This window comes from Astatotilapia calliptera, chromosome 3 (assembly GCF_900246225.1).
Source record: "Astatotilapia calliptera chromosome 3, fAstCal1.2, whole genome shotgun sequence".
In the NCBI taxonomy this organism is placed as follows: domain Eukaryota; kingdom Metazoa; phylum Chordata; class Actinopteri; order Cichliformes; family Cichlidae; genus Astatotilapia; species Astatotilapia calliptera.
Genome location: NC_039304.1, coordinates 37,058,718 through 37,076,835, shown reverse-complemented (window position 1 = coordinate 37,076,835; position 18,118 = coordinate 37,058,718). Strand labels below are relative to the sequence as shown.

Here is an 18,118-nt window from a genome sequence, read left to right as displayed (position 1 = left end):
CTCTGTCGTCTTGTTGTGTTTTGCGGTTTGAGCATTTGAGATGAAGCACAACAGCTGTTGTTTAAACATCATATATGGAAAATAAACTTAGCTCAACACATAGACAGTAGATTGACACCAACATGTAGTAGACGTCTGATACCACTGGAGTGGAACCTGCCTCTCATCATATAACAGCTGGGATAAACTCCAGTGCCCCTGTGACCCTGATAAGGATAAGTGAAAGAGAATGAATAGAGAGATGGATGTAAGCACATCGCATCAGGCTCCCTCGTGTGGCCATTTAAACACACTGCAAGCAACATCCTCCATTAAAAGATAAAGCATGAAATGACAAGATGGGACTACACAGAATGATAACCAAACTGTTTACATTGTGTGGATACAATGTTTTAATGTCAAAGCATCCATTCAATGATAACAGAAAAAATGTACAGATTGCAATTTCAGAACTTTTCTGAGAATCTTTATTTTAGCTCAGAAGATAATTTCAACCCAACTTTTTTAGTTTGTTCACTTCTTGTAGACACTTTTCTTCTATTTTTTTTATTCTGCTTTTTATGTGACTCCAGGACATATGAAATATTTTTATAATGAGAAATTGCTGTTGCGCAATTTGAAGAAGCACTGACAAAAGGTATACAGTATATACAGTTTTTTTTATTGGTTTGGCGCAGTTTTCACAAGCAATTGGTACATTTTCAAAACTCTTAGTACTTATATCACAACAGATCATCAAAAGTGCACCTTTTTCAAACATTTCAGGATATTTTCAATTGTGTTAGTACAATACACATAATGACAAAACATCATTTTCACTACACAAAATAAGTGTTTCATCTAAATAAATGTTTCGTTCACAGTTACTGCCTTTCATAATGTTATCACTATAAAATTTTTGATTTGCATCTCTTATTATTCAGTTTAATACATTTTTCTGTCATTTAATTCAACCGATCTTAATGTTTAATCAATGAATCATTCATTATGTCCATGGATTTTCAACTTGACTGATTGTTGTCTGGTCATTTGTAAGTTCCTTTTGAGAGGAACAATGTCCAGGTGAAACAACTGCGTTCAGAATATATTCAGGTACAACACTAAACTGGCATGCAATTACTGTAACAGAGGGTGATGGAGCTGGACGCTGCTGTGAATCATCACAAGTATATTTTTGTTGATGAGGCCGGTTTCAATCTGGCAAAAACTAGACACAGAGGACGTAACATTATTGGGCTACCATCCACGACAACGTGGGGGGGGGGGGAACATCTCAATGTGTGCAGCTATATCTGAAGATGGTGTGGTAGGCTGTAGACCAGTTCTAGGGTCATACAACACTGAACACCTGATAGTTTTTTTTAAATGAACTGGAGCAGGCCTGTCAGGGAGAAGACTATCGTCTATGTTGTTGTGTGGGACAATGTCAGCTTCCACCATGCACAGCTGGTTCAGGAATGGTTTCAAACACACCATATTCCCCTTTCCTCAACCCAATTGAGAAATTATTCTCTACATGGAGGTGGAAGGTATATGATCGCCATCCCCATGAGCATGTCTCCCTTCTTCAAGCCATGTGTGAAGCTTGTGGTGATATAACTGCTGAGCAATGTCAAGCCTGGATTCGTCATGCCAGGAGATTTTTCCCACGGTGCCTGAACAATGAAGACATCCACTGTGATGTTGATGAAAACTTATGGCCCAATGTTAATGACCGGCTTGATTAATTGTATAAAAGTGATAAATATAAAAATATATTTTGCTTAGGTAAATGACTTGTTTTTTTTCTCCCTTTTTCGTGTGTTTGTGTGTGTATATATATATATATATATATATATATATATATATATATATATATATATATATATATATATATATATATATATATATTTTTTTTTTTTTTATGTCTGAACATAAGTGTAATATTTGCTGTGTAAAGTTTTACAGTTCAGTTACACTCATTCATCACCAAGGACAATTTGAAACGCTTACCTTGTATTATTTGCTCCTGAATGAAATGATTGGTAAAAGTACTAAGTTGAAAAAAGATCTTACTGTTTTGTTTGGGTGATTAAAGCAAATGTTCTCAAAATATATCACAATGATCATGTGTTCTGAAACAAGGATTGAGTGGAATCAAAATATGTGCAAATACAATGAAATCATGACATCAGAATTTAAAGAATGACTAGTGGTGTTACAAATGTGATCAAATGTGAGTTTTGTACTGAGAGATTTAAAAATGCACACTTTAGTTATGAAAATAGTACCTAACCAATTAAAAAAAACTGTAAGCAATTGTGCGAAATGTCTAAAATGTTTTGTCTGTCATTATTTAAACAATATGATGTTTGAAAACTTTATAAAATAATTTTGGTATTGTTTTGCTACTTCCATGCTTCTGCCCTCTGTTTCACACTAATCCGAAGAGGCATTTGGCTTGAAAGTTTATCATAATTTAAATATGTTTTATAGTAATAATAATAATAATGGATTGGATTTATATAGCGCTTTTCTAGGCACCCAAAGCGCTTTACAATACCACTATTCATTCACTCTCACACACTGGTGGAGGCAAGCTACAGTTGTAGCCACAGCTGCCCTGGGGCAGACTGACAGAAGCGAGGCTGCCATATCGCGCCATCGGCCCCTCTGGCCAACACCAGTAGGCAAGTAGGGTAAAGTGTCTTGCCCAAGGACACAACGACCAGGACAGAAAGCCCAGGGATCGAACCGGCGACCTTCCGGTTACAGATGCGATTCCCAACCCACTGAGCCAAGATCGCCCCAATATAGACCTTTTAAAAGGGTAAAAGTGCGTTGACAAATTTCTGGTAAGTAACATTTTAAGATTGAAAGACTCACAAAGACACATAAAAGTCTTTAAATCAATGCAGACAAAATACAGATTTTGAACATATAAAGAACCTTCCTCGTGAAGTGTTGTCATTTGTCATTGACTTCATCGCAACTTTTTACCACACAGACAAGGAACTGCTGCAATGCTTCACTTCCCATTTATTATCAACCAAATATTATTTAATGGTGACATTTCAAAATGAACTCAAACAAATACAAAGAAAAATTAATTTGTAATTTCAAACATCAAAACAACAAATGAAAAAAGAATATGTATCGAAACATAATAGCGAAAAGTAATGAAAGAAATGCAAATTAAACTAAATGCATGAAGTCTGTCATTGAACACTGTGTGACCCAGGACCACGACACAGTCTTTATGAAAGAAAGGAAAATTGGCACTTTTGAACTTATGTTGAAAAACTTCATGTTTAGAATTACTGAATGAAACTCGAGTGAGTTTTAAAAACATGCAGGAAGTTTAAAATCGAAAATAAATTCCATTTTCAAACATCAAAAAAAATCAAAAACTGTAAAACTGACAATCTCTGAGTACATCACAACCACATTAGTTTCATCTTCAGACGCAGAAACATTTTCTGTTATTACTAACTACTGAAATCCTGTTTAGAATTTATTGATTTTATCAATCACAAGTTAAGAGCTAACCAATCATATTCATAAATATATCATATATTATATATTATTAAATATATCATATATATATATCATAAATATATATATAAATGCATAAAATATTCATATATAAAATATTGCCCTTATGCTGAAGGATTCTCTAGTCTGAAGGACTGACATCCATTTGCTTCACAGGATCCTCCTGCTTTATGTTGAGTACGTCTGTCAGTAACTTGTTTTCCTTTGCCTCCTCCTCAACTCTTTTCAACAGTTCCTCATTTCCACTGTTCTTTAGATTACTCACAAACCTTTCAAATATCATGATCAGAGGATGGGCATACTCAATTACACTTTCGACTTGTTTTATAAAACCATAGGTAAATCCTGCAGTGTGCAAACCAAAAACTTTGCCAAGTCCATTAAACACTGGAGAGCCAGAGGCACCGTGATACATGAAAGTGTGGTAGGTCCCTACTTTTCCACTCTGCAATATGTTTTCAATGCCTTGCTTTCTGACATGATCACTGAGCACGTTTATGATAAATGGGTGTTTGTGCTGACTAAAATGTTCATCTATAGCCTGCCCTCTCTTCTCTATCTCAATGATAAATGTAGGATCCATTTCTTTCACTTGCCCTGCTGAGTGTCCAATGATGCAGGCTTCACCATTGGCAGGCAGTCGACCAAACTCACTGAGCAGCCCTGGTGGTACATCCATGCTGTTTGATCCTTCAGGGTTGAGCTCCAGAACTGCATAATCTAGATCAGCATCAAAGTCAATGAATGTATTCTCTGCTCTAAAGTAGTAGTAATTTGTTTCTGGCTCAGGCTCCTCATAATCAAAAATAGCAAACACTTCTACATCCTGCTTTGGCTCCTTTCCTTCAACGTAACCTTTAAATAAATGTGCGCTAGTCAGGATGAAAGTATCAAACAGCACAAAGCCTGTTCCCATAGAAACATCCTTAATAACGAGTTTGCAAACTGACTTTCCCAGTTCTAGCAGCTTCCTGACTCTGTGAACTTGGCTGAAGGACTGCTGGATCTTTCCAAAGTTTTCCTTCCTGAGATTCAGTTCTTTCTGGAAAGAATCACCAGGGAATCTACTCTCCATCAATCGTTTCAGATCTGGAAACTGCTCACGCAGTCGATCATAAATCTCTTTTCTATCAACATCACTGCTGGTTTCTTTCACTGTTTTTACACGGATTCCTTCCTGTTGTACTAAATCGATAATCTCTGACTCTGATCTGCTTTCACACTTACTTTGAGAATTATTTGATGGGCTTTCTTCTTTTTTTTTTTCTTTTTTATCTTTTGGAAGGCGTATCTTGAATTGTTTCTGGTGTAGGTTTTTTACCTTTTGTGTGCATACAGTGAGGATGTTGGGATCCTGATTGTTGGACAGCTCATAGTTACCAAGGTCATCAATGAAGCGACCGTCTCTCTTCAGAGCCTCAGCCACAGTTATTACCTTTTCTCCATAAACACAGAGGTTCTTGAACTGTTTTACATCATTATTTTTAAAAAGTTTCTTTGTTTTAGTGTTTAGCCCACCAACTGTGTCTATATAGAAGACAGAATAGTGCTCTTTTGGATACACTATTTTGGAATGTTGGACTTCACCTTCAACTTTTTTTTCTCCACATAATATGATCAGATACTCACCATCATCAATACAAGAACAGGGGAAATGTGTTGCAACAATTGACTTCTTATCCTCTTTACCTAGCTGAATCATAATGTTCTCATCTGCACACTTAATCTTCTTGTTGCATTTCTCGTTTGATTTTATGGCTTCCAGCACTGTGCAAAGCTGATCACACTGAACAGTGTATCCATTACTATCTTGATCAAATTTCACTATGAATTCATGTGAGTGTTGGACCTAGAGGAAATTAAAGAGATGGTTAGAAACAGAGTGGTGCTTAAAAAGCAAGGCAGAGCAGAATACTCATGTAATGTAACAGGATATACTTACAATGAAATCACTGTCATTTTCTTTCTTCACACATCGTGTAAATCCCTGCACAAATGACAGATATTAAGGTGAAATATAAATGAAGTGAAATGTCTCAAAAAAGTCCAGACACTTTTCTTTCCAAAGCTCCTTAGACTACGATGACCTGGATGACTGATAAGCTACACGGACATCTCAAAAACTTACAAGCGTATTTCTTACTCAATTAGCTATTTTCACATCGACATAAGACCTCACCTGAGGGGATTTAGGTCCCTCTGGCTGCATGCTTGCTCTGCTGCTGCTGCCACTGGGACTGTCCTGATGAAAAACAAAAACAAAAAAAGAAAGGCACAGATAAAGTTATTTGGCTAATAGATTCAGAGTATAAATGGGGAAGCAATAACACTGCAGTATTGTTAGCGTTGACTTACCCTTTGCTTAGCAAAAAAGTCCCTAATATCACATGTGTTCTTTGGTCGTTTGGGAGGTATTTTCTCCTGAAATCATGACCATAAAAGCAGAGTATGTCAAGTGCTTGTTCTTAATGGGGGAAGTAAGTCTCTGTTTTCTACTCTATTCTTCAAGGAGTGATGAGTTCAGAAAAATAATTAATATCTAAAAATATTCAGAAATGAAAAATGTTGAAAATGCCTGTTGACCAGTGTTGGGTAAGTTACTTTAAAATAGTAACTTAGTTACATTACTAGTTACTTCTCTCAAAAGTAACTCAGTTACTTCAAGTTACTCGTTACTTTCAAAGTAACTAGTTACTAGGGAAAGTAACTTTGGTTTTACTCAGAATTCTCTTGTTAATGTGTTTCTTCCATAACTTTGCCAGTCTTCTAGCTTGCTTACTTGCCACAAGTGCACTGTGCCACCTACCAATAGAAAGGAAAAGATAATGTGCATATTTCCACGAGAGAAATCCCACGCCTGGACCGTCATTGACTGCTGCCATGATTCTAGCCTACGTCACAGCGTCATGTGCGCCTTTTACATCCAACACAAAAACTGCAGTCGTGGTGCTTTCGATTGTACTCAGAACTCGGAAATTCTGCCTTCCTAATGGGAAGATGTAGGCAACACCAGACTGCAGATGAGCTGCATACAGGGCTGGACTGGGACAGAAAATTGGCCCGGGCATTTTGACTAGAGACTGGCCCACCATTATAGCAAATATCATAAAGCCTTTGAATGAAAACAAACGCTGTTGTGACAGTGATGTACACTGTTCTGATGGTATATATGCATCAATCTATCAATCGTTTGTTGTAAGATTCAGATAATTATTTTTTAAAAGCTAGACATTTTAAATGAGAATAAGAAAGAAAAGTATTTCTTTGTGCCCCCCTTTCCCTGTTAATGCCCTACCTGCCCCCCTGGCAACACTTTGCTAGATCCGCACCTGCACAGTTACCAGCTGTCAGCTACATTAAAAAGGATCCTGGTGTTATTTGTCTCTCAGAAACAGTTCATAACTTCCCTTCAACTCATTCATGTCACCTAAAAGGTAAACCTGTTTCTCCATCAAAGCTCTGATGATCCAGTAAGGACATCTCCTGGTTTCATCTTCATGTTTCCCTCTCACCAGATAACCAAACCATATCATGACCAACAGGTTTACAGCTGTGGCTCCAGCCAACATCAGCTGATACTAGAAATTAATATTAAATAAATTCTAACAACAGCTGATCAAGCTTAAACGTGCTGCTGTTGTTTAGCGCGACATCCGCTGGTTTCCTCTTTCGGCGCAAAGTGAGCGATAAACAAACAAGAGAGCCGATCAGCTGATCATTGATCAGTTTTCATGACTGAAGTAGAAACGGGAGAGGGAGGGGGGAGAATGAAAGAAGAAGAGGCAGCTGTGCAGCAAAGACACAGAATAACTCCAGCTTTGTGCCTTTTTCATTGTAGCTGGATTACGGGACAAACTGTTCCCTTTCACCTCAATAAGAAACACGTAATATTTCCTCTGAATACCAGACGGGATGGTTGGCAACTCTAATAACTTATGAACAAAATAAAGTTCAACATCATTAACTTCATAGCACCCACCCATCTGTATAGAAACTCCGTCATGCTAGCTAGCACGCAGTACGGAAAAAGTCAGAATAACGAAAATAAACTCCACCTAAACTTGGTTCATATCTGACCCAGAGAGACTGCAGGTCATAACTTCTTACCTGAAGTTCAGTTCACACTTGGACCAGCGGCCGCCTCGGGTCTCTTTTCCTTCTGCGTCCCTTTTCCTTCATACACCTGCTGGCCTCCACCACTTGCTAATGTTACTGAATCTGTGGAAACTCCGCGATAGCCACCACACGAAGTAACGAGTAACGACCCTATCTAAATCCCAGTAACGAGTAACGCGTTCCTGATTTTGGCATAATAACTAGTTACCGTGCTCGTTACCACAATAATAACGTAGTTACTGTAACGCGTTACTTAATAACGCGTTAGTCCCAACACTGCTGTTGACACATATCATGAGCAAATACTTAGAAAATGTGACAATACAATCAAACTCAGTTAACCTTGGATGTCTTGTGTGTTTCTCCAACTTTCTCCAAGCTCAAGCTTTGCTGCTTTTGGAAAATACACTACACAAGTAGCAACAAATTGCACGCCAAAAGTCAAAGGGCACACTTACTCTTGAGCCATGCCTCTAAACTAATCAATATAGAGCCCTTCCCAGCAGCTTAATATGGTTGCTTAGAAGGACTTACACGAAAATAGGTACCTTTTTGTTTCTCCCAAAAAGGCCTAACAGGAACATTTCTTGCACTAGGAAACCAAAATATGGCATCTTCATACTCATTTTTGCAAGTGTTGGATTTTATTTTTTAACAAACTAGATGTAGCCTGTCTGTATGTTGGTATTTTATACTCCAACAGGTATAATTTCAAAATTACAAGCAGAAAAAACCTGGACTAGCTGGCTCATTGGTTTTTCCTGTGATTAGCATGTTTTAGCATGTTAAGACAAGACTGGTCTAATAACTTTATGTATACAGATGTCCCTGGTGAGTGTGTTTGATGGAAGTAAAACAAACGACTGAAGGAAGCTCTTTGTTCTTTAACGTCTCAATGGTTTGGTTTAAAACAAAAAAGAATGCCCCAGTCAGTTATTATCGTGAATAGTCATGCAGATAGCTTAGGTTTACTTGCAAAGGCCAAGTAGATTTTTATAACAAAATTGTCTTCCTTTACTCCTCTTTGCATCAAACAGACAACTTTCAGCTTACACTGAAGCAGACAAAGGGTGGATCTGTAAAATCTGACAAAGCTTGGGGAATTGGTGTGTCTGCAGTTATCAACTATTAATGACTTACACATGTGTGATCTGTGATTGTTTGAATATGAAATTTCGGCGGGTAATGAACAATGACTCACTGCTCGCTTCAACGTGGAAAGGAAGTAATTAAAAGTGGGAAAAACCTGGTATAGTGTGTGTGTGTGTGTGTGTGTGTGTGTGGGGGGGGGTTCTATTGTTTAACAATGTTTCAGGTGGGGCTTTATTTTAAGTTAGACTCATCTAAGGAGTTTGGAAAGAAAAGCGTCTGGACTTCTTTAAGTTGCTTGAAGACGTTTCACCTCTCATCTCAAGCTTCTTCAGTTCTGAGGGTCAAATGGTGGAGAGTCCCAGATTTAAGCCCTGTGGGAGTATCCCACCGAGAGGGACAATGGACCCCCTCATGATCCTCTACCTAAACACATGAGCCAAGGTGTGAAAATGGGTGTAGATCACAATCAGCCAAGGTTTCGGGTGAGCTCATTGTGAAACCTAGCTGTTGTGTTTACATACACTGCTAAGATGGTGAAGGGTTGCTTACAAGGGGGACTGAATATGAACATATACTCAGTTACCAGTAGGGGGCTCTGTGACTAAGAATGATGGAAGGAGAGAAGAAGTGAAGTGTATGGTGAGATGTAAAATGGCGAACTACTGCTGAATATATACGTTCCATTACAAACCAAGCTGTCTCCGTTCTTCTGTCGAAACACCACAAATTGGCGACGAGGATGAGTGCATCAGTTCCGAGTCCACCATCTTTTCTTCCTCATGTGGGTGAGCCGCCGATTCCATTTACTACATGGCGGAAAATATTCAACAATTACATGCTAGTAATCAATGCCACGGGAGACGCATGGCCGGATGCTAGGAAACGCGCTGTTTTGCTACACTGCTTGGGCCCGGAGGGACAGCGGTTATTCTACACGTTACCGGAGCAAGGTGATGCATATGCTGATGCCATGAGCGCACTGGAGAAGCACTTTGTGCCGAAAGTGAATGTCGTGGCGTGCCGTCATACATTCAGACAGCGTATTCAACGAGCGGATGAGACTGTTTCTCAGTATGTGGTGGCTCTGAGAGTGTTAGCTTCATCTTGTAACTTTGGACAAATGGAAAGTGAAATGATAAAAGATCAGTTGATCTCCAATGCTCATCTCAGCGTTGTGAAAGACAAACTGTTGCTGGAGGACGACCTCACACTGGATAAGGCTCTAACTATTGCAGGCCAGGTGGAAGCAGCAGTCAAAAACGCTACTCTACTCTCCACACCCGGCTCGTGTCTGACCACGCCTGTTCAGACAGTCGACGTGGCAAATTCCCACTCTCACCAGAGGAGAGGACCTCGCCCCGCTAAAGGCTGCACTCCAGACCAACGCAAACGGGGAGGTTCGAAGCAGCAGCAGCGAAAGTGCTTCAGGTGTGGTTCTCACAAGCACTTAGCTAATGATAAAAACTGCCCGGCTGCTTCTTCAAAATGCAATAACTGCGGGAAAACGGGACATTTTGCCAAGGTATGTAAGTCGTCAGTCAGTGAAGTGAGAGAAGTAGTGGTTCCAGAATTGGCAGTACTGTGTGTGCAAGATGCTAAAAGGATGGCAGCTATTCAAGATAAGCTTACCTGCACTGTCGACATTGAAATTGTACAAGGTGGCCCTAAGACGGTAGAGCTGATAGATGACACTGGAGCTTCTGTGTCTATTCTGCCAGAAACTATCTACAGACAGTATTTTGCAGACTGTTCACTGGTGCGACCTAAAGTCAAACTAGTTACTTATGCTAAAGATGAGTTGGCTGTGATGGGTTGTCTGCCTGCATCAGTTGCGCTGCATGCACAGATTGAAAAAGTTCCTGCTTCCTTCTACATTGTTAAAGCTGGTTCCCCGCTATTAGGCCTCGACCTCATTAGAGCACTGAACGTCTGCATCGTCGGAGGCAAAGTGGACCTCATTCAGGATGAAACTGCAGATGAGCCGGATTCGTCTAACCAGAAGTCTGCTGTGTACAATGTTGATCCTATTCCACCAGCTCAACTTGGATGTGTTAAAGGGTTCATCCATAAAGTACAGGTAAACAACAATGTGCGGCCTGTACACCAAAAGCTGAGACGCCTGCCATTAAGTGTACGTACAGAGGTGTCAGCAGAACTCTCTCGCTTACTCAAAGCTGGCATAATTGAAAGGATCGATGCAGCTGAGTGGGTGAGTCCTTTGGTCGTGGCCAGAAAGCGCAAAAAGGAGTTGAGACTGTGTGTTGACCTTCGTGAACCCAATAAGAGCATCATTGCTGACTGCCATCCTCTTCCTCATATGGAGGATCTGTTTTCTGACTTGGCGGGTGCCACTCACTATAGCCAGATTGACCTCAGCTCAGCATACCACCAATTACCTTTGCATCCGGAGAGCCGCAAGCTGACTGCTTTCATCACTCATGAGGGACTGTTCCAGTTCACACGTGTTCCATTTGGCCTAGCATCAGCACCTTCGGCTTTCCAGAAAATGATGCAAACGGTCCTGAAAGATCTGCCTGGTGTTCGCAACTACTTGGATGACATCATCGTCTACGGAACATCAAAGGAGGTGCATGATACACGCCTGCAAGCTGTTCTCCAACGTCTCACAGATGTCGGCCTGCAGATTAATGCTGGGAAAAGTTCCTTCTGCCAGTCACACATCACATTCCTGGGCCATGTAATCTCAAAGGAAGGCCTACTTCCAAGCCAACATCACCTTACTGCTATTGCCGAGGCTCCTGCTCCAAAGGATATGGCTGCATTGCGCTCGTTCCTGGGTTTGTCATCCTGGTTCAGTAAATTTATTCCAGATTATGCTACACTGGTGGAACCACTGCGACAGTTGCTGAAAACAGACATGAAAGTTGAACTCCAGTGGAACGAGGCAGCGCATGAGAGCTTCAGTAACCTGAAAAAACTCCTTCTGGAAAGTCCCGCACTTGCCGTCTATGACCCTGACTTACCTGCTTTTATCACCACAGACGCATCAGACTATGGGCTAGGTGCTGTGTTGACACAGTTACATCCAGATCAAGTGGAGCGGGTTGTGGCGTTCGCCTCCCGAACACTGTCTCCTGCTGAAAGAAAGTACTCCACCACAGAAAAGGAGGCGTTAGCCTGTGTCTGGGCGGTGGAAAGATGGCGTACATATGTATGGGGCCGCAGATTCACGCTTCGTACTGACCACCAAGCTCTTACTACCCTTCTCAGCACCAAAGGTATGAACAGAGCGGGCATGAGAATCGCACGATGGTCTGCAAAGTTGATGTGTTTTCAGTATGATGTGCAGTACCGTCCTGGTGTTCAGAATGTTATCGCAGACTGCCTCTCACGGGTTCCCCTGACGTACTCCAGCACTGACATTGATGCTGAAAAAGACCTTCTCTTGGAGATAGCTGAAGTTTCTCCTCTCCTGACAGCGACACCGTTGACGGATTTTAAAGCTGAATGTGAGGACTGCCCTGACCTTTCTCTGCTGCGACAGGTTATCCGCTCAGGCTGGCCCAAGGTGAAAAGGTCTCTCCCACCTGAGATACAGCCGTATTTCCTGGTGCGACATGAACTTGCTGTGGAATCACCGTTGGTTTTCCGGGGGACACGTCTGGTGGTCCCAAGGTCCCTGCGGGAAAAGGTGATATGCCTCGCACACGAAGGTCACCAGGGCATAGTTCGCACAAAGCAGCGGCTCAGAGAGCTTTACTGGTGGCCATGCATGGATACTCAAGTCCATGCAATTCTGTCGTCGTGCTCAGTCTGTCCCTTTCAGCATGTGGCCGTTGACATTGTTGGACCTTTTGACCGCGGGTCGCAGGACTGCAGGTTTGCCATCACACTGGTCGATTACTTCAGCAAATGGCCAGAAGTAGCCTTTACTTCATCAGCTACTACAGACACTGTGATTAGGTTCTTGTCTTCAGTTTTTGCACAGGAGGGAAACCCTTGTGAGCTTACCACAGATAATGGACCACAATTTACTTCATCTGCCTTTGCTGATTTCCTGAAGGAAAGGGGCATCAAGCACATCAGAACAAGTGTGTATCACCCTCAAGCGAACGGGTGTGTTGAAAGATTCAACAGAGTACTGAAGGACTGTGTTCAGGCTGCACAGGTGTCCCAGAAGCTGTGGAAGCCCGCCGTGACAGAGATGCTACAGAATTACCGTGCTACAGCTCATGCAACAACTGGAGCAGCTCCGTTCCAGCTTCTGAGAGGGAGACCCATGAGAACAAAGCTAAATGTCCTGCCGTTTCCCAAAGACACAGGACAGTATGACCAATGCAGGGCCAGAGTCTCTCACCAGCAACGTAAGAGTAAACGCTACACTGATGCTAAGAGGGGGGCAAAACCTCCCCAGCTTGTGGTCGGTGACAGGGTGCGGATACGAAAACCTTTCCGAGTGGGGAAGGGAGAGAGACAGTTCACTGATCCACTGTCAGTGCAGCAACAGACTGGACTGAGCACCTTCATCTTGAGTGATGGAAAGAGATGGAATGCAGCCCGTCTCTCACTCTGCCGCGCAGAGAATGCTGAGCCGTTGCAGGCTCGTGACGAGGTTGAAAATAACACAAGAGATACTCCTAAAAGACCTTTTGTTCCTAACAGACCGAGACAGTTACCAGCTTGGACCAAGGACTACGTTATGAAATGAGTTTAAAAAAAAAAAAAAAAAAAAGGGAAAATAACACGCTTGAGCTGTTGGGTGCTAATGTTAAGTTCCATACTGCTAGTTCTGAGGTCCAAGTATAATAGAGGATTGATTTACTGTGATTTATTTGTGAGTTTTGTGACTAAGGTTGTTAAGTTACTACAGTAACCTTAACTGTACAAGTATTCATTATAAAGGACGATTTAGGCACCATAACAAGATGGGTATGTTAAGATCACAGGTATAGTTCAAACACCCAGTAATGTTATAAGTGAAATAGGTATTGAAAATGTCGTCTGGTTGCAAAGTTTACTACTGATAATGTTCTGTGCAAATAGTAATGTTGTCATGCTAAGTAAGTAATACTGAGGTAGTAGAATTCTGTGAGAATGAGGAGAGATGTTGTGTTTACATACACTGCTAAGATGGTGAAGGGTTGCTTACAAGGGGGACTGAATATGAACATATACTCAGTTACCAGTAGGGGGCTCTGTGACTAAGAATGATGGAAGGAGAGAAGAAGTGAAGTGTATGGTGAGATGTAAAATGGCGAACTACTGCTGAATATATACGTTCCATTACAAACCAAGCCGTCTCCGTTCTTCTGTCGAAACACCACACTAGCCCCACCCTATTGTGTGATTTCCTGAGGTCAGATGGCCCAGGATGTGAGTGGGTGTTAAGGCGTCTGGGAAGGGATCTCAAAACTGGATTATAGATGGCAGACAGCCTCTTTTCAAAGATGGTTGCTCACAGTGGACATAAATGGCTTCTTTTACACCAACACCAACTGCCTGCCTTGTTTGTAATCTCATCACTAAATCCAGCATCAGTGCATTCATATGCATAAGATGGAAAACAATTAATTCTTACAAATGCAGGCCAAGAGTTGTCTGCTGATAGTAAAACAGTTTTATTAACCGTTTATTACCGACTGGGTCCCTGGTGACGTATCTAGCCAACTCAGGTGCCAGTGATTCTAAAAATAAAGCATGTAAATTCTGCTAACTCATTTTGCCTTCCAGACACTATTTTTTAAAGACATGCAAATTCTTCAACTTTCTATTAATCATTAACAAAAACAAAAAGAAAAAAAAATATTTAAGTAACTTTTCTTTAAGTTTTCTTAAAAAAAATATAACTTAGAGTTATTGTGGTGAATGGTTTTAACAGAGTTGTTCCTCCCACATTTCCAAATCTCGCTTCCCCAGCAGTGTAACAATGAGATACATTTTGATATTAGGACCAACTTGTTATGCCGAATATTGTAGTGATCTATAACGGTCAGCATGTTCAGCAAGTCATAACTTACACTGAATAAATGCTAAAACTTGAATAATAAATTAGTCACTCAGGATGGAAGAACTACGTATTCTAGAAATAAAGAGACAAAATAAAAGACAATAATAAACACAATAATTATGATGGGTTTTTTGTCTGTGTGTGTGTGATTTCTGGCTTTAACATTACGTGGTTTTTTTGTCTTTTCTTATTTTTTTAATATGCAGAGATTGTTTAACATATCTCCTAGAATAGGGTCCTGTTTATTTGACAAGTGTCAAAAAAACTACAGCAAAAACCTAATAAATGCGATGAATATCAAACAAAACAAAAAAAAATCACACATATCCAAATATGCTTTAAGAAATTATAAAACTTTCAGTTTTTATGAAAGAGGGGAAAAAATCCCATTGTCTTTTCACTACAGTATGTATTAAAACGTTGTTTAAGACACTGAGGCAGTGTGTATGAAAATCTGATCATTTTAAACTCAAAACTGCCAGAAGATTAAAATTCTACAAGCACCACAGCGAAATTGTTATTTGTAAACAATTCTAAATAAAATTTAATTTTCAAACCCAAAGACAAGTTCAAAATTCATGTACGATCTTTCTCCTATATGTTGCTTGTTGTGTGATGAAATGGACACTCGGGGGAGCTGGTGGTGTATAATTTACTCAAACAGCCTGTGGAGGCGTTCCTTTCAGCAACAACTTGTGAAGAAAAGAACCAACTTCTCAAAGTATTTTTTATTTCATCTGCTTAATTGGAAGCGGCTCCCTCAGTGTCGACTATATACATTTAATTTTGTTAAATATACTGGAATATTTATAATTAGATTTATTTGTATTTATTAGAGCTCTTTTGTTATATTTTGTAACTGTATCAATTAACTAATGATTAATTATTATTAATAATAATGAATCCTAAAAATAATAATTACACATGGAATTATTAGGTACAGTTTTTTTGTGCGGCTCCTGGAAAATGTGAAACTTCCCAGAGTTTTGGATGCCAGGGGTTTAACAGCCATCTGTATGTGCTTATAATGACAAAACTTGAATAGATATTTGCTTAAAAGAGATTTGCTAAGCGCTAAGGTATTACTGAGGTCATAGTAGGCGGTGTTGTTATACCAGACCTCAGATATCAAAAACATTAAAAACCTAAAGATTCATAAGGGTTCACCTGAGAGTTAGTTATCTCCTCGTGGCTGAGTGCACACTCTGCTGCTTCCATGAATGTACTATAAAAAGATACACATAAAAATGAACTCAACCAGAATGTTAAGATCATAAATTAAGAAGTATAAACCAGCAGAATTATTAACCAAAATGTTACATTTTTCTTTATGTATGTAATGCATGTGTTAAGTTGGAGTTTCATTTCACAGACATTTTATTGACTTCCTGGTTGACACTCCAAAGGCACACAGTGAGCAAACAGACTGCTATAGTCCCTCCTCTCAAACCTAAAGGACTGCTTGAAGAGGAGACTTCATCTGAAACTTGTAAACTTGACAGTTTTTTCTTAAAGGTAATAATCCTTAAAAAATAACAACAACAAAAAACTATAATAACTGGTTATATCAGATGTAGTTTATCTGACTTTATAACAGAGGAAATTAGATGACCAAAATAGTAACACTAACTCTCTGAGTGAGTTTGTGTCTGGTAGAAAGGCACAACAGCAGCTACACATCCACAGACGATCGTTTTTTACTCACCAAACTACTGCTGCGTCGGAGAGATCCGCTGACTTCTGGAAGGAAGCAGAAAGCAACTGAATGATACTGAGCGGGAGGAACCTGTGACCAAGAGAGACTTGACCTCATGGTATAACCTATTAACCAATCACATGTGAAGAGGTCTTTTGGGGGCGTTTTTACTTTGCATGTTAAACGCTGGGTGAGTGTAGGAATAAACCCACAGTTGAGTTAAATAAATCAAAAAAGTAATTTAAGCTTTGCACATGTCTGTGGCTCTTAGAACCACTGGTCTAGAGTTGTATGTGCAGACAGGGGTGAAGAAAGAGAGGGAGATATTATATGATTTTATAATGTATAACCCTCTTTAAGAGGAATAAATGAATCAGTATGGTGTTTTCCTTCATTTACAGGCTGTTTGATTGGCTGCAGTGTCCTGAGAGAGAACCTGGCACTCTGTGGATTACATCTTTCTCTTGGATGTGCTTTAACCCTTTAAAGCCTAGTGCAGGGGTCCGCAACCTGCGGCTCCGGAGCCGCATAGTCCTTATTTAGTCCTTATAGTGCGGCTCAGCGTGGTTTGGGAAAATAAATTATAAGTATGTAGCTGAAGTGTATTTTATTTATTTTAGTTCTTTTTTTTTTTTTTTTGGATATACAATTTTTATTCGTTATCAAGAATAGCATAAAACATAACAACCAAACAGAAAAGAAAAGAAAGAAAGAGAAGAAAAAAAAATTTACACATCCACACACACACACACAGAAAACACATTTTCACTCAATTAGCCACAGATATAGAAAGAGAAAAAGATAAACTCCAAGAATGAGGTGTCCTTTACACTTACTTCCTATTTAACTGAGAACATCTTAATCGCAACCAACCCCCCTCAACAGTTGGGACAAATCATTTGGCAAATAAGAAAGTAAAGGGGACCAAACATTGAGAAAGAAACCCTAATTTCCTCCTAAAATAGCAGCAGTTCTTTCGTGAGGAATAACTTTAAATAATTCTCTGTACCACAACGTCACAGAGGGAGGTTTATCCTTAACCCAATTAATCAGAATACATTTCCTAGCTACCAGCAATAGTTTGTCACATAATTTGCGTTGCAAGTGATTCAATGTTACTTCTTTTGAGGGTAGGCCAAGAAGAAAATACCCGGGGTCCCTTTGAATCAGGTTGTTAAAAATATTACTTAGTTCTTGAGAAATGAAGCTCCAAAATCTTTAGATTAATTTACATTCCCAAAAGTAATGAAAAAAAGTGCCAGTTTCTTTTTGACATTTACTACAAAGATGGGAAATATGAGGTGCAATCTCATGCAAGACATTAGGAGCTATATAAAGGCGATGTATGATTTTGTATTGGGTTTCTCGCAAGTGGTTACAAGTAAAAGTAGAACTACTCATGTTAATGACTCCTTTCCACTCCTCTTCGGTGTATTGATTATTAAGATCTCTCTCCCATTTATAAATAGCGCTCAGCTCACTAAGAGTATATAGGAGAGAGTAAAAAGCTGAGATAAAATGAGTTCTGTCTTTTCGCTTAATAAGAAATGTCTCAATATCATCATATATAACTACTTCTGAAGACTGTGGAATTCTAGAATGAACGAAGGTACGAACCTGAAGAAAGCCAAAAAAATGGTCTCTAGGAATATTAAAATTTGACTGCAATTGCTCAAAGTTGGTGGAATGTTTAGCCCAAGGTATGTAAAGCC

General features: G+C 39.8%; 1 protein-coding gene across 1 annotated transcript; it reads right to left on the bottom strand.

The window, feature by feature from the left end:
- Positions 1–3,595: 3,595 nt before the first annotated feature.
- Positions 3,596–16,471, bottom strand: LOC113019423 (protein FAM111A-like). Its single transcript, XM_026163143.1, has 6 exons — positions 16,416–16,471; positions 15,878–15,935; positions 5,890–5,955; positions 5,714–5,776; positions 5,477–5,521; positions 3,596–5,383 (listed from the first exon to the last, which is right to left on the bottom strand). Exons 2-6 carry the CDS (start codon positions 15,926–15,928, stop codon positions 3,656–3,658), a joined length of 1,953 nt encoding a protein of 650 aa, XP_026018928.1. The 5' UTR covers positions 15,929–15,935; positions 16,416–16,471; the 3' UTR covers positions 3,596–3,655.
- Between the last annotated feature and the right edge of the window lie 1,647 nt (positions 16,472–18,118).